The sequence below is a fragment of the Pyxicephalus adspersus genome, chromosome 8 (genome assembly GCF_032062135.1).
Source record: "Pyxicephalus adspersus chromosome 8, UCB_Pads_2.0, whole genome shotgun sequence".
Classification (NCBI taxonomy): domain Eukaryota; kingdom Metazoa; phylum Chordata; class Amphibia; order Anura; family Pyxicephalidae; genus Pyxicephalus; species Pyxicephalus adspersus.
The window spans coordinates 18212694-18234802 of record NC_092865.1 but is presented as its reverse complement, the minus strand read 5'-3'; the positions used below and the strand labels follow the sequence as shown (position 1 = coordinate 18234802).

The window sequence follows — 22109 nt, the reverse complement described above, 5'->3', positions numbered from 1 at the left end:
GGTAAGGAGCAGTCCTGAAATTGTCCATACCTCAGGGAGTGATGTAGAGGATAAAGATGAAAATGTTAATGTGCCTGTTACTACTGACAAAGTAATGATGCACCTGTAAATTGTTGTCTTTCTTTCTCTTCTCTTCTCCTTTCCTATTCTCTCCATATATCCTATCTAGTCCCTTTTCTCCTCTTCTATTTTACCTCTGCTGCTATCTCCCTCACTTACAATCCCCTTGCATCCCCCTTCTTTCTCCTATACTCATCTTTTCTCATGTTTTTTTTTCTTTTCTTCATCTCTTTTCATCTCCCTGTTCCCCTCTCTCTTCTTTTTTTCCTCTTCTCTAATCTTATTTGAAGTAAACTAAGTAAACAGCAGTTTGAGTGATGTAATTCTTTTTGATGCAGGAGGTCACGTTCCAAGTGGATCCATTCGAAACAAAACAGAGTGCACCCCCAGCACAGACTGTACCAGAGTCAGGACTGGATTTCTTTCAGAGCGATCCTTTTGTGGGGAGTAAGTTTTGCATTCATTTAGGACTGCCGCTATGTGTCTGGCTGAATACAGGTTACCCATTCAAATTAAATTAAAAACCTTAACAGGTACATGGTATTTAATTTTTATGGTATATGAAGGTAGAGATTGATTGAAAATGCAACTGGTGTCCCTTTAAAAATGTTGACAGGTCATACAAATGCAGCTCTTTGACACCGGAGGAGGGAAGCTAAATGTACAACACTAAACGGTTAATTTTTATATTCTGTGAGTGGTCTATTATTTGTCAAATTTGTACATAAATTTAGCATTAGGAACTTAGTATTTTGACATAGACCAAGAACAGCAACCATTCTAAACAATCTATAATCCTTAACAAAATACATATGGAAAGAGCTTCAGTTTACCTTCACATTTGCCAGCCTGCATTAAAAAACACTGTTTTAACTACTTGTGTTTTAATTGCATGCATTTGCAGATATATGTTTAAGCCAGTCAATGTTTGTCTGCAAAGCGTGGTTCCTAACTTTGAGTTCCTTCAAGGAACATATATAGCAGTAAAAAGATTGGAGCAGGTATGTCTGGAGGCCGCCATTCATTTTTTAAGTTTCAGGAACATACAAAAAGTGCAATACAGCGCAATGACAGCAAAAGTTACCTAGCATGTCATATCCCTTTACTAAATATAACAAACAAAAAAAAAACCATCAGCTGCTCTAATCTATAATTTTTTTTTTACCTTTCATTTCAAGGTGATCCATTTAAAGATGATCCATTTGATAAAATAGGTAAGTGCTTATGACATACATATTATCTATTTTTTTTACTTTTATGAAGTATTTCCTTTTACTTAAATGAATAACAAAATATACATTTAAAACATCACAAATTGACTTAAAATTTTAAGCTTCTCCACAGCACATTGCATCAGTGATGGAAAGCAAAATTGAACCCTGATGTTTGTCATGTTTTGTTAATTTTAAATGATGTTGAAATAAAGTAAATGAACACTGCCTATGTGCTTGGAAATTTCAGGTTTGCTAAATTTTTATGGTCTGTGGCTGAAAAAAAGCTAAAGCTGAACTCCAAGCAGATGTAAATGACAAATAATGCTACTCTGTAGTCATTACCAATTCACTAAAAATATTTTTAGAAGCAACCATTCTACTGTGCTTTCATTATCCAATGATTTATTACACCCCTGTATCTTGTATACATTCTGCAATCTATAACTACTCCCGAGTGTAAAATGTTATTGTTATCTAAGTGAGCCTTCTGTCTTTTAATAAATTAAATAAGATCCAGCAAAGAGGTCACACTAACTTGTTACAATGTTATTTACAGATCCATTTGGTGGCGATCCTTTTAAAGATTCGGACCCATTTGCTGCTGATGTATTTTTCAAGCAGTCTGCAGCAGACCCTTTCTCATCCTCCAAAGCCGACCCATTTCCATCCTCCAAAGCTGACCCATTTCCATCCTCCAAAGCTGACCCATTTCCATCCTCAAATGAAGATCTTTTCTCATCCTCCAAAACAGATCCTTTCCCAGCCTCAAAAGCAGACAAAGTAGATCCTTTTTTGTCTTCTGAAACAGATCCCTTCTCATCAACTAAAGCTGATCCTTTCACATCCTCAAATGAGGATCCTTTTGTGTCCTCAAAAATGGATCCTTTCACAGTTGCAGCATCTGACAGTCATACCACCTTGGTATGTGGTATTGTATGTATTTATTATATGGTTGCAGTATTACCCTGAGCTTTGTTTTAAAAGGGATTTTAACATTGGCCATCAGACAGCGGAAAATGGAGACTTACTAAGTGAGGTGCTTTACATACCACATTCCCCATATAGTCACTAAATGTTCAGTAGTGTAGCTCCAGTAAAGCAGTCAGGAAATGTTGTTCACTATTTGTGAAATGGCATTGAATTAAATGCCCTTTCATGACACTGTTTGATAATGTTTACATTATTGGACCATCTCAGCTGCTGTTGTGCACTGCCACAGTTTTCTGCCTTCTCCTCGTACCCCTGCTGCTTCCCATCCTGTCTTTCTGCAAGCCAACTTTATTTTCTTTCCACCAGCTTTTCTACCATCCAATTTATACAATGGTTACCAAAATACTCATGTCTGCTAGCAATTAATATGGCCCCCCCTCACAAGTTGGCATTCTCCATCTCAGTCATACAAACAAAAAGTGACAGCATTACACTAAGATTTACTTTTTTTAAATTAACAAACACTTCCAATAATTTCACAGCAGATCCAGCTGCAGAAGATCCATTAGCAATAATCAAAGTACATTTTAGTTTAAAATTGATTTTAGATCTGATCTTCTATTGGATAGGCAATCGTTTTGAAACAAAATAATCTGACCTTGTGTGCCAGCCTTTAGGTTACAGAGCAAATCCAGACAATTGCATCCTAAGGGTAATTCAATAAATACAGTTCTTGTACCTCAAGAGATACCAGATCTACCAGAAATGTAATGTATTCACAGCAGATCTCCATCTAATACACACCTCACAGCTCTTGAAATATTACAATGTAAAGAACTCTCTTAAGAGATTGAGAATACTGTGGTACGTTCAGTTATACAAAAAGACAAGAGGATTTATTGTCCTGTCATTTCTGCTGGCCTCGGATGTTTCCCTGTTAATAATCAGTTTCTTTTGAAACTTATTAAAATACCGTAAAATCATAAATTCCCAAGATAATCAATAAAAATTCCAAATTTGACCTAAATAATATTAGATTAATAGGTCAAATTTTGACTTGGACATTTTATAATCCTAATAATTAAGCCCGGTTTTACTGGTTTTGTACAAGGTTAACAATGTTGGATAAAGTAGTTGATTAAAGGTCCTTCTGTGGTTTACTAAGGGAATCCACCATGTTTTATGTCCTTTTAAAAAACTGTTGTGTTTATAGTATTTTTTCATTGCTGTAAAATATATATTTCTTTTTAATTCCAGGCAGAGGCTTTGAAAAGCAATGACCCATTTGCTCCTGGAGGAACATTTGTTTCAGCAGCCAGTCAATCCGGTAAGTGATAGTTGATGGTCGTTATCACTAATTGTCACTTTCATAATCCTTTAGTTTGTATTATAACATTTCCCCTCTAAAGACAGCTTATAAGGCGAAGGGTGCATGTTTTCTTCCTCTATTACAGTATTAGTGTTTGTCAGTATCACAAGAATCCCGTTGTAAGGCAATCTGTACCCAGCTGTACTGTAAATACAGTACAATTTCATTATCTAACTTTGTCTTACTGTTTTTTCTAGGCAATGATGACCCTTTTGCATCATTTTTTGGTAATGAATCCTTTGGAAGCGGATTTGCTGACTTCAGCACACTGTCTAAGGTATTGTATTAGGAAAATAATTTGTGTATGTAAATATGTGTGAAGAGCTGATGTATATGTGTCTGAATAGTGAACGTTAAAGTTGATGTATCCAGAAAATAGTGTTGTTATTGTTACAGCATACAAAGGCATTTTGAGGAATTGTGCAATTTTTGCCCTTTAAAATACTTTTAAGTCTTGGAAAATTTAACAAAGACATGGGAGGCTGACATATACCTTTATTTTTGTTATAGTATATATTTTTCTCCAAGGCCACAGATTCACTTTAACCTTGTGTTGGGCTTTTTTTTTTTTTAAATAGAACGACGACACCGACACCTTGGATGGAACCTTGCCCTATAAAGAAAAAGAGACACTAAACAACAAAAGCACTTTTGAAACCGAATCTCAACAGACAGAGACACCTCCTGCACTGCCTCCAAAGACTGGAACTCCCACTCGGCCATGCCCTCCTCCTCCAGGTGCTCAATCCACATCCTATGCATGACTACAAGCATTGTTCTACATGACTACAAGCAATATAATATTTTCATTTGTTTTGTTAGCTTCAACAATGCATACTAACATATACCATGGCCTAGTTATTGTAATCACACTGTAGGTAAAAACTAAGGACCAACTCCCCTCTAACGTTTTTTTGGATAAAAAACCTGTGGGTTTATTTCAATGCTGGTCACCGATGAGGTGTTCTTTCAATACTTTGTTTGCCTTCTCCCTGATGACCAACTCTCAGTAACTGTCATGCTTCTTGACTTATTAAAGATATATTTTTCATATATTTCAAAAGTGTTATTCAGCATGATTCCTGAATTTATTGTTTGCTTTTATATTTGCCATGGAGCTTCAGAAATTTGGCAAAATCAAAAATCAAAGTCTCTCATTTGGAATCTCAAAGAAATTTTTTAACAAACCAGCATGTAAATTAACCTATCAGCAACCATTTAAAAATAACATTTTTTTTTTTTTTTTTTTAGTTTTGAATGATTTTGAATGTCTTTTTTTCATTTTGATTTGTGCATACCGGTTAAAATGATTTTACCCTCAACAAAGCAGTTTGACACCAAGCTCCTTCATTGACAGTTACAGCTCCTGTTTGTTATCATTTGACAGGCAGAGAGGGACATTTATCAGGCAAATACTAGCAACAAAAAAAGACACAAATCGGGCTGCATCTTGTTTGAACAACCAAAAGTGGTTTACACTGTATTTGCATTTCTATTATATGTAGTCCAGGGTATCCAACTGTGACAGAATTGTGCGAATGCCTGACAGATGGAGATGAGACAGATAGATGCATAATTAAGAAGTGGTCAGGCTTTTTGTCTGTTGCCATTGGTAATGCAATATAATTCAGTTAATCACCCAATATGATCTGCGTTTTTGTTTTAACGATGTTAAAAGTTGTGTTTTAGTTATGTGATGACCTACACCTATTATTATTATTACATAGTATTTATATAGCGTCAACATATTACGCAGCACTGTACAAAGTCCATAATTATGTCATTAACTGTCCTTCAAAGGGGTTCCCAATCTAAAGTTCCTACCATGGTCATATGTTTTTAATACAGGCTAAGGTCGATTCTGGGGGGAAGCCAATCAACCTAGCTGCATGTTTTTGGAATGTGGGAGGAAACTGGAGTACCCAGAAGAAACCCACACAAACACAGGGAGAACCTGCAAACTCAATGCAGATAGTGTCCTGGCTGAGATTCGAACCTGGGACCTAGTGCTGCAAAGGCCAGAGTGCTAACCACTACCCATCTGTTATATTTTTTTTAAAAAAAACAATGCACATCCTTGTGAAAGAAAATCTAAACTCCAATCAATTAGTTTTTTGAGGGGGAAACTTTACATCTCTATTGGAGAGGATTTACCATCATGTGTTGTTGGGGTATAACCCCCCAAAATCTTTCTTGGCTTATCTTGTTTATTACAATTTAATTCTGGATGCCTGCGAGTGGAGTGAAGCCTTTATCTTTTACTCATTTCTATAGGACTACCCTTTAAGAATTGCTAACCTCCACATACTGGATTTATGACAAAACCCAGTGCATTGTTTTCTTACCCTTATCATTTAAATAATGAAAATCTGAGACTCTGACCTTTTCCCACTCTATTCAAGAAAAAATAGAATGTTTGAGCTGAAATTGAACTTTAATAAAGGGCAACTTCACTATTAGTGAACATGTCATTTAAATGTGCCCCACCAAGCAAACTACCTTCAGCCATTTGTGAATTACAATGTTGTCTTGGTCAGCACTATACAGTATCTGTGAGGGAATTCCCAGTTGCATCAGGCTTCTATTGTGCATCTGTGCTGTTTGGCCCATTCACTCACACTCATTCACTTGGCTGCCCTGTATTCATGCCATCTAAGAAAATGACTGCAGCCATGGGACTGAACAGCGTATATGTTTAATTGGAGCTAGAGGTAGGCACTTTCTTTCTACAAAGGGTGTGTTGTGGCATCAAAATAGGAGGTGGGGCCAAATGTGTAAGTATTTTGTTAGATGGCTAACACTCAGATGATTGAGGAGGATTGTCTGCCTGGATCTTGTGTTAATTTGTTTTTTTTGTTTTTTTTAATATGTAACATTTATTCTGCAATCCTCCGTTAACACTGCCATGTTTAGGTCCTTTTGTTAAAATCTGTAAATTTTCCTCCCCATATATCGATTTCAAGTTGAAGCTTTTCAGGTATGATGTCTTTTAAATATTGCTAAATCTCATTACGCTGTTATGTTAAAATTTGTGTATTATTCCCTTTTCAGGTCAGCGGCCTCCCCCAAAGCCAGAGGACCTCTTCAAGCATGGGGATCCCTTCCAGCAGTTCAATCTCAGCTTCCCCAAACAGGTGGAATCTGACCCATTTGCTACCTGCAAAGTCGAAGGCAATGCCAGCAGTTTCAGTAGCTTTAACACTGTAAGTACAAACTGAGCCCAAAGGCAGACCATCTCATCCCGAAACCGCCCAATGAGGGCAGACATTGTGTGACTCCTCTGTATTATAAATCCTGTGCTGTTTTTATTGTGCCTTTGACACTACTTGTACTGCTCTTTTAACTGATTTGAAGTAAAACAAGTTGTCAATAATGTCTTTTTGTTGATGATTTCTTCTTCTTTATTTTTTTTTATATCTTTTAAGTTATGATTAACCCTCTCACTGAATTGCAATGTGATCAGTCTGTCACTTTGTGCTACACAATTATTACTGTGCTCTAAACACACCCTGGCAATCATTGCTTACAACATGCAAACCTTTAAAAAAATCTTGAGCAACTTTCCTTAACCACTTAAACTTAACTCCAGAGAAACCGCTTTATGCACAGATAACATATTTGGTATGTAATATACTTGCCAAAAGAGTTTTTTATGTCTTATTTGTTATCCTGGTCCTCTGATCAGTGCAGCTCCCCCAAACACTGTAAATACCTGGTTTTCCTTCACTGAAGTTAAGTAAAATATATCAGGTCTCCCCCCTCATCCTGTGACTGGAACATGAAAGGAGAAGCAGCAGACTGATGGGCTCATCTTTCTTTGCACTGGTCTTCTGTTGGCATGCTTCTTGTTAGCACATGAGCAGTGCAGTAATTCTAACCGTTGGTTACTTCTACAAATCACAGTCTGCTTTACAGGAAGCTAATGACCATATCAAATTTAGGTACTTGCAATGTTTGCATTTAAAAAATATGGAGATGGTAATGTGTGCCTTTTCAATTTTGTCTGGGATTCCATTTTTTTCAAGATTGTAATTAAGATGTTTTAAAAACTGTTGATACCTTAGTACAAAATCACTGGGGGGTTTTCATTGCTTAGCTTAATTAGCTATGCACAAATTTAGTATGCATGTCCCAAAAGTAGGGAAACAAATCTTTTCCTATGCAGGCTATTTTTTGATTGAATCAGTTTCTTCCCACATTTTTGTTCCATTTGAGCCAGCAATACTAAATCTATGTTGTGAAGATACAACTCTGCAGAGGATTGACACACTGACAAGTAATGTAGTGTGTTAAAATCTTCTCTGATATTAAATAATACCTTTACGTTTATAATAGGAACAAAAACAATGATCCTTACACTTGGTTGATATAAATAATTTCTGTGCAGCACTGCCAGAAAAATTGTACAAAAATGCAATAAAGGGAACATGTGTTGAGAAGACCTATCATCACCTTGGCTTTGCATTCCCCAGCTAATTGCTACCAGCCAATTGTAAATTCACTTGTTTTTCTCATTTAAGTTTATTTACACTCAGATAGTATACAAATTTCCATAAAAGTATGTCAAGCTTAAAACTTTTTTCAGTTTTAAAAACTGTGGAAGAATTGAAATTTATGCCATATAGCAGTAAAAGTGTGAAGGGGTTCTAAAACTTTTCCACCTTATACAAAACTTGATCATTGGAGGATGCTTTAGAATATCAAATACTGGGTTTAGTGTCTCCTGCAGGCGTATGACCTAGGTATAACTAAACAAAAACAGACTTATATTTGAGGGACAGGTGTGCTATTGGTAAACCCTATTTTCCTTTCATTTATTGTAATATCCAGCACCCACCTCTCTGGCTTGCTGCTGCCCATGTTTGCAAATACGTTGTATTTTAATTCCCCCTATGACATTTACCACAATCGGACTGTTTTGCATTTTTCATTTAAACACAACTCCAAGTGTTTCAATGAAAAAAAAAACTTTTTACCAGGTTGGTGTTTAATATGAACCCCTAAAAATGGGTTGGAGATACTTTAATTGTTTATTTGGATAAAACAATCTAGTTAAAAACAAAAAAAATTTTTTTGATTTTGGAAAACTCTTTATTCTCAATCTGCTTTATTACTATTGCATCAGGAACAATACCTATAAATCTCAGTGTCTCAATCCAGCCACTATAAACAGACACTACAAACAACAAGCAAAATGTCAAAGGGAAAATTTAGTGTACTTACTGTAAGTACAAGCACTTACTGGCCACTGTATTAGGTACACCTGTTCATCTGCTTGTTAAGACAAATATCTAATCATCCAACCACATGGCAGCACCTTGGTGCATCAAGATGTGAAGACATTATTAAAACAAACTGTTGACTTTCAATATGAGGAAGAAAGATGATTTAGGTGACTTGGAATGTGGCATGGTTTTGGTACCAGGCACTCTGAGCATTCCAGAAACTGCTGATCTGCTGGGATGTTCACACACAGCCATCTTTAGGTTTTACATAGACTTGTCTGAAAAATGGAAAATATCCTGCAGTTATCTGGGAAAAAATTGTTGATGCAAGAGGTCAGAGAAGAAAAGCCAAACTGGTTTGAGCTAATCAAAGGGCAACAGTAACTTAAATAACCACTTACAAATCAGGTATGCATTTCTGAATGTAAAACACATTGATCCTTAACGCAGATGGCCTACAGCAGCTGAAGACCACACCATGCAACATTTCTGTCAGCGAAGAACAAGCACCTGAGGTTACATTTCACACAGCCTCATCAAAACTGGACCAGAGATGATAGGAAAAATGTCCCCTGGTCTGATTTCTGCTGCAGCATTTAGATAGTAGCATTAGATTTTGGCATCAACAACATAAAAGCATGGATCCATTCTGCCCTTTCAATTATTCAGGCTGGTGGTGATGTATTGGTGATAGATGCAGCAACTGCATTATACAGTCACTATGGACCAAATTCCTGAAGAATGTTTCAAGCATCTTATTGAATCCTATGCTGAAAAGAATTATGACATTGCTGAGTTAGAAGTGGGTCCAACATGGTACAAGCAAGGTGTACCTAGTAATGTGGCTGGTGAGTGTATTTTCACATTGTTGTAATTTTGCTCTCTTACATGCTTGTTGTTCTGTAACTGTGTTTTTGTAATAATTACAGAGATTTGTAGATCAGCCGTTATAAATGTCTAATAGCTGTTAAAATAGGAAGCAGAAGTTTGAAGCAGAACCTTTTGTTTTGGAACATTAACAATTTAGGATTACATAAACTAATTGATCTGTTTTACATGTATGTAAAAGTCTTATACACCTACTTATCCAAGCATTGATCTAGCCCTTGAGAAGGAATGCAAAAATCAAAATGCATAATGGGTAGATATCAGTCTTTAGTAGTTGGTGTTCCTATGTAGACTGTATTTGCATGCATACTGCTGAAGATTATGCCCATATGCTGAGCTTCATTAAATAAAAGAACTACATTCCAATTGCTAAAAAGAACTAACCAGAGACAAGTAAGGCTGAGAAGGAAAGTGCAAAATTCTGCTGGACCCGCTCTAATTAGAACATGTGTGCACTAGCTGACTGCCTGCAGCTTCTAATGCATGCTATAAGAAGCTCAAAATGAGCAGTAAAGGATCCTCTTGTCTGAGTGAAGGGACGACTGGAGTTCAGCTTTAGGTAAATGCTTAATTTTACCAAATTTGTTTGCTAATAATTACTACCATTTGCTCATTTATGTTTTTATTAAGTTTTTCAAGCATATACAAAACAATCAACAAAACATTAAAAAAGGGGGGGAACACACACATCTGTCAATAAAAGAACATTCCAAAGGAGTACAATAGAAAACATTAGGCAAACAACAAGATTTGTAAGAATATGTAGCGGTGGGGGAACCTGCCCTCCAGACCTTGTTGGTTGCCTATACATCTTAACATATTCCAACATATGCAGCACGTACAAGATTTACCAATACCCAGAAGGAGCTTTATCTCCTTCGGAAATGAACAATACAAACCAATAGGGGGCCAATAGAAACCTCTACTTTTACCCACATGTAATTATAGGTATGACTGAATTTGAGGAGACTCTATGAACCAGTCCCAAGCAGCCCAGGTTAATTTAAATTGTTTATAGCGGTCGATATCCTCAGCAACCAACAGTTCCATATGTCAGATTTTCTCCAGCTCAGAGACGTCTGTTTTCAGAGTCTCGGAATGATAGCCCTAGCGGCTTTAAGATAATGGCAGAGCCATTTTTAGTCAATTTATTCGAACCAGGAATCACAGACAATAGGGCCATCTTGGGGATTTTAGGGATATCCAACCCTGTACAGACAATAAACATTTGAATTACCGTTTCCCAAAAGCTAAAGATCAACTGACATTCCCACCAAATATGAATCATAGAACCCTTGCGGGATAGGCAGTGCCAACACCTATCAGATGTAGAAGGAGAAATACAGTGTAAGTCTATGGGACAATAATACCATCTAGACATGATCTTAAAATTGGTCTCTTGTGCTTTGCAGGTTAAAGACAATTTGTGAGTTAGGATAAACTATTTCTCCCAATCATCCTCCAATATTCAGTCGCTTAGATCACGTTCCCAGTATCTAATGTACGCAGGAGTACCAACATCTATTTCTTGTAGAATCAAAATGTAAAGCAATGAGATGATGTGTGGTCACTTGGAACTGCACATTTCTTTTTTATATTACTTAATGATTGCAATACTCTTTTCCTATAATGATTATTCTTTCCTGATTAGCTTGCCTGCTGATTCTTAAAGTCCCTTAGCATAGATAGAAATTATATTTAGCACTTATTTAAAATATACAATAGCCACAATGTCTTTAACTTTAACCTGAAATGAGTTGGCACCCTCTATTCGAGATAGACATTTCCTATATATGATCAGTATTGCTGAATGAAATCTTTCAATTAATTAGCTGCCTATGTGAGCTAGAAATGTAAATCTGGCTGTACTGCATGTATATAGATAACAATGTAGGATGAGAAATATATGAAATCTGATAACTTGGCATGTCATTTAACATGACTTTTAGAAGGCTGACCTTTATTATTTAGAAATGGTTTATTTAAATGAGAACTGCTGTGGTGATATAAATTACTAGTAAATTTACCTAAATCCATTTCCATATTTTTTTTTTTTTTTTTTTTATTAAGCTCAAAGTTTTACACCGCTGAGGACTTGTTATAGCCACAACATGCAATAGAGGCTGCATTTACTGGTGTGAAACTATTTATTGCTAAGACCACCTATGATTTTGTTACCTTAAACTTAATTTCCTATTACTGGCCCAATATTTTTGGTGATTAAAACAGGGCCTCTGAATGACCACAAAAATGTGGATCGCTTGGCTTTCCACCTTTAGTGCACTTACTATGGAAAATGAAGCTTGGCAGATGATCTGCCCAAATGATCAAAATTTAGATGGTAAATTAAATTTTCTGGTTCATTTTTATGCGGCAGCCTATGTATTTTTCGTGCTGCAGGTTTGATTTTGAATTGTTGGAGACAAAAACATGAGAGGCAAATTCTGACCTGATATATATATATATATATATATATATATATATATAATCTGCCCATCACTATTTAGTTATTGAAAGTCTGAAAGTACACCTAAACCCTGTTTCAACTCACCAGTTCCTGTTCCATCATAGGCACAGCACAACTCCACGAGTTCTCCCTGAGTTCATTCAGTTCCAGCAAGCACAGGGAAAGCCAGGATGTGCTCTGCATCCCGGGTTCCCACGCAGAGTTGTGTATATGCAGCAACTTTGGCAGATGAAGAGAGCAATCAGGCAGCATAAGAATGCTCATTGCAGAAGGGACATCACCTTTCCATTCCTGCAATAAAGCCCTAACTGCTCCTAATTTTTAAAGTTCAATGTATGTTCTCCTTGAAGTAAAGAACTACTGATGTGCTTCTTCTAGGTTAGTCGCCCAAAGTATGGATATTATCAGATGAGGCACGATAGGCAACTTGCATCTTCAGTAAAATACCACCAGTGGCAGCCTGCATATTCTTTCACTACAGTATTTCTTCAAACCTGATTTTACTAGTTCAGAATAGAGAATACAAGAACACACAACTGCTGTTACCCATTCATTTTTGTTTTGTGCCAATTAATGTAAATCAAGCATGGTATACAAAGCCATTTCTGTTTTATCTGTTAGGTGGTTGTGTCCTCAATTCTCTGTTTGGTATTTTTGTCACTTGCTTAGCCAGTGCATGTCTTTCTTGAAATCTGCAGTACCAGTCTGAGGACGATATGATCGAGTGGGCGAAGAGGGAGAGCGAGCGAGAGGAACAAGAGAGGCTGCAAAGACTAAAGGAGCAGGAGCAAGAAGACCTGGAGCTCGCCATTGCACTCAGCAAGTCTGAGATCTCCGAGGCGTGAAACATGCAACCCCATCGGGTGTACAATAAAACTGTGTAGTTCCTAGGAATATTTAATTAGTTTTTCATTCTTTGCCCATGAAGTATTTAAACATCTCTTCAACCCTTGCTTGGCTAGGGGTGTCTCTAGCAGTAAACAGGTAATGTTTTCTGTGTGTGTGTTTTAAACTTGGCTGAGGAGTGATACTATGTATTTCTGTATACTAGTCTGTGACGCACGCCTCTTTAGGAGTGTCTCCTCCTAGTTTCAGATAGTTTACTTAAATGGGGCTTTCTCTTTCTTTTTATATTTATATATTCCACCAACCCTTCCAGTCTACTCTGTTCATGGAACAGCACAGCCCCAGGTTCTCTGGGACCACAAGCCATAAATCTATTTTTGTTCCAGCAGCTCCACCTGCTGGGAAAAGCTTACATTGCTGCTTCACACTTAGATGCAATAAAGCTCTTGGAGTGTTCTGTGTAATTCAGCTGGTTTTAAGAGGGGCCTGTCACATTCAAAACACATGTACAATCCCATAAACTGTTCATTCATGTCCAGATTATCTGCAAGCAATAGTTAGTGCATTTGTGGCCTTTGTTTAAGAACCCAAGAACAGATTGAGGGCTGTAACAAAAATGTATTTTTCTTACACAGTCATTCCTATGGTATTTTAAATAGTATAGGCTACCTATATCATAAGTGTGCTTTATCTATTGCAAAGTATTGGTCATCCAATTACACGTGAGGACATCCTTGACTGTACACTGATTGTGTGCTTCATAATGTTCTCTGTTTGCATTAAAAATCTACAGAAAATGATCTCTGATTTGTAAGTTCTGAATTGTAAGGTAATTTTTTTTTTACCACTGTAGAAAATGCAACATAAAACCTTTTGGTCTGTTTAGGTCCTGTTTACAGCTGTCTGGAATATTCTGATCGCTTGTACCAGTTTTAGACCATATTCTTGTCATTCTCCCTCCCAGGCAATAAGCGAACTCCAGGATTGCTGAAATTGTTCTGTAAGACCAATTCCCTAAAACTAGCTTGCATTTCAGGAGTTGGATAAATGGCAGCCTGGAACTTAGGCTTTTTATACATGTACTTTGCTTTGTGACAGATTTCCTTCAATATAAACCTGTCATAAGGAACCCAAACACACCATGATCTTAAAACCTTTTGGCCTAATGTATTTCCTTTACCACTACTTTCATGCCTGCTGCTACCACCAGTTAGTAAAAATGTCTGGCTTTGGTGGTAATTGCACTTTCATTGGCACAACCAGTTCTATGTGACACAGCTGGGTCCTATTGATTGTCACTCAGACCCCAAGTTCTTCATTTTGGATGGCAGAGTGTGTGGATGTACCAAGATTTCTACTTTGCAGTAAAGGTATGTGTATAACACTGGATGAGGAAGTGGGTTTAGGGTTTTCACATGGACGGGTTTACTCTAAATATGATGAATATGTTTCTACGCTATTGACATTGCAGAACTGTTGTGCTTAACAAGAATGCAAAGGAAGACCTCTCTGTAAGACTACTAAGAGGGGTAAAAAGTTTTGAATGATTTTAAAATCCTGAAGAACCCCCTTAAGGCTTTGTTGTCTCTGTAAACAGGTGCAAAATCCAGTGCTGTCAAAACCATTTTCTTTTATTTACACACAATCTAAATACCAGATGAAAAGAAGGAATTCATCACTGAGACTATGCTGGGACTGCTCTAACCTATTGCAGAGACAGTTTACCTGACCGCGTATTCTGTATATGGAGGGGACATTTTTGTTATGTAGTACTTCAGTTGCATGCATGGTCAAGCATGTGGCTGCCTATGTGCCATCTTGTTAAGCTCAGTGTCACCTTACTTTTTACAATGCACATGTATGTAATACTTCCTACTCCAGTAGACGTTTGCTTTGCTGTTAGTAACACAGTATTCCCAGGTGAATTGTGTAATGGTGCTGAAAATAGTCCAATCATCGAGGCCTTGTTTCTCGATCTGTACAAAGTCTGCTTGACTGGTGCCTTTATTTTAAAGTTATTTTGTTTTGGAGGTTTAAATGAAACGCATCTTCCTAAGACATGTATGCCTTTAATTCCTCAGTGCCAAATCCCTATGCCAGGATATATATATAAGAACGATAGAATTTTTTTGAATAATGTATAACATAGCATCAAGGCTTTCCTTGCCATATGTGTTCACGCTGTGTACATTATGCAGTAATTTCAGATGTCCTGTAACTGTGACTACATTAAACTGCTAAATGCCAGGCGGAGGACCCTGAAGAGCACCCAGGGAGTTAGCACTCCAGGTTAGTCACTTAATAGATCTACAGTGAATCATAAAAATTGTGCAGAGCAAACAAGATAAAGCAAATTAGTTTATCCTACTGAGTCACAGATAATTTCCAAAGTAGTATTTGCTGTTTAATAACTGCAGAAGGACAAATAAAACCCCATTCAATATTATACACATATGCAGGCTTATTTAATAAATGTGTCATGAGCAAACTACAGTAACCAATAGCCACTATTTACCGAATTTCATATAAGTGAATGGTTGAACTATTTGCTACTGCTTATTGCACGTTGTGATTTGCTTTAATAATAAGTCAGTTAACGTGAAGGTCATTTTTATGGATAATATATTTTAAATACAGGTATACAAGATACATCATCTAGAGCAGGGGTTGGCAAACTCCGGCCTTTAGGCCAGATACGGCCTAGCCAGTAGTCCGTTCCGGCCTAACGCCCCCCTGGTCGATCTGGCCTAATCTCAACCGGTAGGGGTCGGCAACCCGTGGCCCTGGAGCTGCATGCGGCTCTTGAGCCTCCTTGTTATGGCTTCCTTCCCTATTTACCGCTGCCGGCGTTAACACATCTGCCTTGGGGTAAGGGGACATTCCCTATCCTCATGCATTGCGGAAGAGAGAGATTTCCTTTCAGGGGCGTTCCCTCTTCTCTGTATGCATTGTGGAGGAGAGAGATTTCCTTTTAGGAGTGTTCCCTCTTCTCCGTATGCATTGCGGAGGAAGAGCATTTCCCTTCAGGGGTGTTCCTGGTGGGGGGCGGAGCCATCAGCTCGGGCTCGAAAGAGAGTCCAGCCTAGTGTGCCTTCTTGACCTCCTAAAATGGCCTAGTAGCCAAAAAAGTTTGCTAACCCCTGATGTAGAGGGTTTGCTATGGATTTAAGATTTCTTACATTACCAGGGGATCCTGACTGGGCTCTCTTCTGTGGCCTGCCAAGCAATGTAGCTCTTGTGGCCAAGGTTTCATTATTAATTTTTTATAACAACCTGCAGTACAAAAGACGTACAAAAAAAGATGTACAAAAGACACCTTAAGCAGACTGATTATCAGGGGTAGACAAAGGGATGTGCAAAGTGTGCCACTGCACAAGGGTCCCAAACGCTTCTCAGCCAAAAGGGGCACGAAGTCAGTTCTGCACAGGTGTCTAGTGTTTGTTATGTCTACCACAGCTGAATATACCGGTATGTTCATTAAAACTAAAGGTATGCAAAACCTTGCTAGGCTTTTTTCTAAAGGAAAACATGTAGCAGAAATGCCTGTTTCCTGTTAGCATGCTATAGAGAAAGGACCCTTGCGCTCTGGCTCCCCCTTCTGAGTCGGAGTTTTTTAAAAAGCAAATCATTTAATGCAGAGCTAAGGGTCTGACTCGGTGGTGGGCATGCCAGACCTGCCAGATCTCTTCATCCACACCGGACAAGGCTCTTTCTCTATGGTATGGCAACAGAGGAGAGGCTTTTACACTTTTTAACAAAAATGAACTGTAAGAAGTATCACTCCATTTTGCTTTAGAGCACCTGAAATCTCATTCAATTGCAACGTTTAGTTGACCTTTAATAAAGTCCTTGGATAATTCAGATATAGCTTTAACAAAACTGAGTGAACTGATCCCTTATTGAACCATTTTACTTCACAGCCATATAGCAGTTAACTGAATTTCCTTATTATTTTATATTTACCCTGATCTTATTTATATATACTTTTTCATGACATTTTAACCAGCCCATCAGAAGATGCTCAGATATCAGGACAGATAAATGAATTCCTATCTGTGACAATGTACCACTATGTGTAGGTATTTATATTACTGTGTGGTCAAAAACATTTGATATGTGCCTATGGATTCAGACCTGTGTTGTACAAAATAGTAGTTGGCCCAAAGGCCATATCATTTTGTACTTCCCATTGACTGATCAAACGTGGAATAATCTGTGTCATTATTTAAAGAAGCATGCTCATATTCCTGTGTTAATGAGATTATTTCCCTATTCAACCCTTAAAAATACTATTTTAAATGTACACTGTTTTACAGAGATGCAGAATTTATTTGATATTAAGAAAATACTCTGTGGACCATTTTTATTATTATTGCTATTATTAAAAATGTATATATCATTTATTGTATGTTCATTCTACTGACGTACAGCTGTTCCGTGCTGGAATTTTAATCATAACCACTAAAATGAAAAAAAAAAAAACAAAAGTAAAAAAGCAGTGTACTTTGTCTTTGGACCTTATAATCATAAGTGCCTGAAGAAAGACTTTTAAGTGAATTCCACAGAAAGCCCCTGGTGGCTTAATAGCCTAGGCACCTTTTTGTTTTCCCACAAAGCACCCCCGCAAATTTTAAAATCCAAGGTGGTTTAATAAAGAAAATGTGGCCAGGACCTCTTATGATCCCAGGACTCCTTCCTGTTTTACATTCCTTCCAGTTGGCCGGTAAGGGCGCCCATTATACTTTTGTAGCCAATACCGATGAAGAGAGCTAAAAACAAAAAGATGAAATACACAACTATGAATAATCTCGATTTTTTTTTTCCAGATTCTCCATCCCACATTTTAGGATTATTGAGGATCTACACAATAAATGTGCATACAGGAAGGTATCGTGTTATTAGGCCGCTATTAATTTAGCCTACACATTTAAATTGTTGTCTAAAGTGGCCATTCAGGTTCTCTCTTTTAAATATCTAGCTTAGAATGGGAGAAAATGATTGTTTGCAATATTAAAAGTATTCTTTCAGACATGATTGATTATAAGGTCCAAGTATTCGCTAGAAGTTATGACTCCTTATAGTTATTCGTATGGCAATGAGAAGTATGCAGAGCTTGGAAATGCCTATGACCTAATGACCAGAGTGCAGTCCTCTATCACTGATCTGAATTCTGGTTATATTGGTCACTTCACTCTCTACTTCATCATTATGCCTTGTGTTGCCTTACTGAACAGGCTCCTTTGTGGTAAAGTATTGTTATTCATAGTTCTCCAGTGAAAGGTGGAGCATCTCTTACATGACTCCATTATTTCTTGTTGGTTTTTTTTTAATTTTATTGGAGCTAGATGTTGTAATTATGAACATAATATGTAAGTACTTAATAAAATGTAAATTAATAGAGATTTCAAGAGCACTTTTTGGAATTTGGTTGTGTCACATTTATTTATTTTATAATACTTGCAATAATTTTAGCTGTCTTAAAATGAAGGTGCTAGTTACCAGTAGGATACTGACCTAAATTCACCGGTTGAAGTTAACGGGAATGGCAGAGCAGCTTGAAAACAGAAGATCACACACCCTCCAAGGTAGATCCCAAACCCGACATTCTGCATCTCCCCATCTACATAATCCATTAGATGTAATTTGGCCAAATAACTTAATTGCATGTTTTTTTTTTTTTTGTTTTTTTTTTAATGTGGCAGGAAACCAGAGGGAACAGAGAACCTAAAAACTCCATGCAGATAGTACTACTTGAGATTCTAACCTGGGGCCTAGCATGCAAAGGCCAGAATGCTAACTTCTGAGCCACCGTGCCGCCCATAGTATTTTTCTTATACAGTTGGGATCCTAGGTAAAGATCCCATTTTGTTTATTATATTAATTGTTATTATGTCCTCACAGTTTTAATGCCAGTTTTTCATGGTTTGCTGTACTTTTATGCTTGAGTGTGTTCCTGTGCAAAGTGAAGTATATGTCTGCAATACAATGTTCCTTGACATTCATATTTTCTTCATAGGCTCCAAAATGTAAAAAGTTAACTTTGAAATGTCCTCATAAAGATACAAAGTCCAATCAATTCTGCATATTAATTTTCTACCCAAGTCTCCCTTCAATCTCTGAGGAAGCCTCAACAATCCAGGGACATTCATCCAAATATATTGGGACTGTCCTATACAACTCATACATATTAGACATCTGCAGCAAAAAAATATTCAAATATTTCTGTTTTGTGCCTCTTCCACTGGATCACTGACAACTCTTATTTCACTCTACAGACTTTCTCCAAATAATGGAGAAATCCACATGACCTTTGTGATAATTATCAAGAGATATGGGAATTCTGGATGGCTTTCAAAAGCACCATTATGTAGATATATAATTTCCAGATATAATTTCTAAAGATTGATAATCATGAAATGTTAATGATAAATCACTTATAGGTGTATACTCTCACTGAAAAGTAATATCTACCCTGATCTGATTAGTCTGTACTAAAACACATATAGAAATGACTTATATCAGTTATTGTACTGTACAACGATATTGCATACCCACTGCATATATTCTGCAATGTTTCATCATTTCTTTCTTTTACTTGAATAGGAAGCATTCCCATATGATTCTCCCTGTGTATTTTCCTGGTCTTTATTGCTTCACCTTGATTCTGCCCTAAGCTTTTGCACCTCACATGTGGACCTAAATGTTGTTCTTTGAAAAGAACTAAACTTGCGCCTAATATGTGACCAGTTACATGAAACACATCAACTTTGGTGCCCTCAAAAAAACATGACAATTGTGGATTAAAAATTCTGGTAATGACAGGTCAGTCTGTTGTAAGAGCCTTTCTTCTTAACATAGGACAGGCAGCAGTTCCATTTTGTTTTCAGATAAAGTATCTACCTAGAGCTTAACAAATTGGAAGTCTCCCCCCCCCACCCCCATTATGCTGTACATGAACCAAGGTAGGTTCTTTTACGTTCCCATACGGCACTAGAGTTAGAAACCTATTGCTTATTGGGAAAACAAGACACCTTCAGTAGGATCTTCTTGAAACATGCCACAATCACTTGGCTCAAACTCCCCTAAGGAAGCCAATAAGATGAAACATGTTGCGATATGGAGACCCTTGGATTTTGCCTTTAGTGATTCAAGACTGAATTTATTACCTACATAGGAATTCATTGTTTAATTTATGTCATTTGTTTAGCTCAACATCCCCCAAAAAATGAACAATTGGTAGGGATAATATCTATAGGTGTTTTGTGATTCACACAATGACAATAAATTTTCTGTAATATACTTACGGTTTTGTTAAATACACAAAAAAAACCTCTGTTTCTCTTTATCTATTTTCACATTTATAATTATTCTAGGTGTTGCAATTCTAACAGTTTGTTATATGCTATAAGGAAGAGTAATCACTAACCTACTCTTAAAGATAAATTGAAATTTATAGTGTATGTTCAGTTGTAGGTTTATTGTCAATAGGACAATGTACATTGGATTATGGGGGGAGTACATCAAATATCACAAAGTTTAAGAGAAAGTCACATTACCAGAGGTGACACAAGAATGGAGTGGAATTTTCCTGGAAATCACATATACTTTAAAATGTTCCTTGAAATACAAAAGGAGGAGTCAGTATCAAGCTAAGCTACGGTGTAATTTTTCTGCACCCTGCCTATCAGTGGCACACCTTGTGTGCACACAATACCCAGATCTGCACACCCAGAATTATTCACACAACCTGTGACCTGGATGAAAAATGCACCCCTTAATACTGGAGCTTACGTTTTTTCATTTTAAGATTTTCACCACTTCACCTGCGTTAATTTTGTTACAGTGTTCCTATTTTTGATGAAAAATGGATTGGTTGACAATAGTATTTAAAATCAAAATAATTGCAAATTATCAAAAATAACATTGAGAGGCAAATACATAATGTAGCATTTGTAGCATTATAATGTAGCATTAAGAAGCATTAGGAAGGAAATGCTAGGAAACATCCAATTGCCTCATGGGATTAGGAAGGAATTTTTCCCCTGTTTTAGCAAATTGAACCAGGAGTTTTTTTTTTTTTTTTGCCTTCCTTTGGATCAAGTATCTCTATAGGGTTTTATTTCTGCGATAAGTTTTTTTCCCTAGTGCTTGAACTTGTTAGATGTATGTCTTTTTTAATATAACTGACTATGTACAGTAGATGGTAACTTTATAGTGTACCTGCACCTTAAAACATCTTGAAATTACTGTCTACCAGCATTCTGCTTTAACCTGAAATGTGACTATACAGCAGGTAGTCCAATATGTATCATCAGATGTCTACCTCCCTGAAAGCTCAGAGACACTTTAATATTTGCACACTGTGTAGATTGTAGATCTCTGTCCTGTTCCTTTCCAAACTTTTACATATCTCTGATGGTTCCTGTTACTGGTAGTGACCAATAGTGACACAATGATGTTCAATGCTGTATTTTTTAAACAAAGTCAACGTTTGCAAATTGGAGTATGTTTAGATATCTGGGATTTTCCTTTTACTGCAGTTTACTATAGTTCAAGTCATTTAAAGTACAAATCAAAACCCGATAAACCTAATGATGTAAGGGTCCATTTATAAATACCTGCTGCTCTACTCCAACGTGAACACACATTCACATTACATGTAGCAACATTACATTACAGTATGTAATAAGCTATATGACAATGCTTTGTGTATGTCTTAAACTTTGCTTTGTCAACCCTATAACATGGACTATTGACAGAAAACACACAGGGGAGGTCCATGGTTGTCAGTAAGCAAGAACAGCCCCTAGAATTGCCCACCATCGGTACAGTGCATCCATGTAGGCAGCAACATGCTACAGATCAGCAATGGTGAGATGCAACAAAAGATAAGAAAGGTAAAAACAAGTACGAGGACTTACATGAAAGCAATGCAAAATGGATTGCAAGCAGAAGCAACACCCCATCACTGAGGTCTTGATGAAGAAGGGCTGCTAGCTGCCCGAGATCTCTAAAAGACTCCAAAATGTTTACAGAGATGCCACCATTGACAAGAGGAAAGAACACAGATAAATGAAGAATTTAATAAAGGGCAAACCAGCAATGAAGAC

General features: G+C 37.0%; 1 protein-coding gene across 3 annotated transcripts in view; it reads left to right on the top strand.

Moving 5' to 3' along the window:
• EPS15 (epidermal growth factor receptor pathway substrate 15) overlaps positions 1 to 18412 on the top strand; it is a 79626-nt gene extending 61214 nt beyond the window's left edge. For all 3 annotated transcript variants that reach the window (XM_072419627.1, XM_072419626.1, XM_072419628.1), the window contains 9 exons: positions 2 to 91; positions 399 to 507; positions 1239 to 1274; positions 1831 to 2195; positions 3462 to 3531; positions 3771 to 3850; positions 4152 to 4311; positions 6625 to 6776; positions 12852 to 18412. In XM_072419627.1, coding sequence (XP_072275728.1) covers positions 2 to 91; positions 399 to 507; positions 1239 to 1274; positions 1831 to 2195; positions 3462 to 3531; positions 3771 to 3850; positions 4152 to 4311; positions 6625 to 6776; positions 12852 to 12998 — 1209 coding nt within the window. In that variant the 3' untranslated portion in view covers positions 12999 to 18412. The remainder of the gene's footprint in view (position 1; positions 92 to 398; positions 508 to 1238; positions 1275 to 1830; positions 2196 to 3461; positions 3532 to 3770; positions 3851 to 4151; positions 4312 to 6624; positions 6777 to 12851) is intronic.
• The last annotated feature ends 3697 nt before the right edge of the window (positions 18413 to 22109 follow it).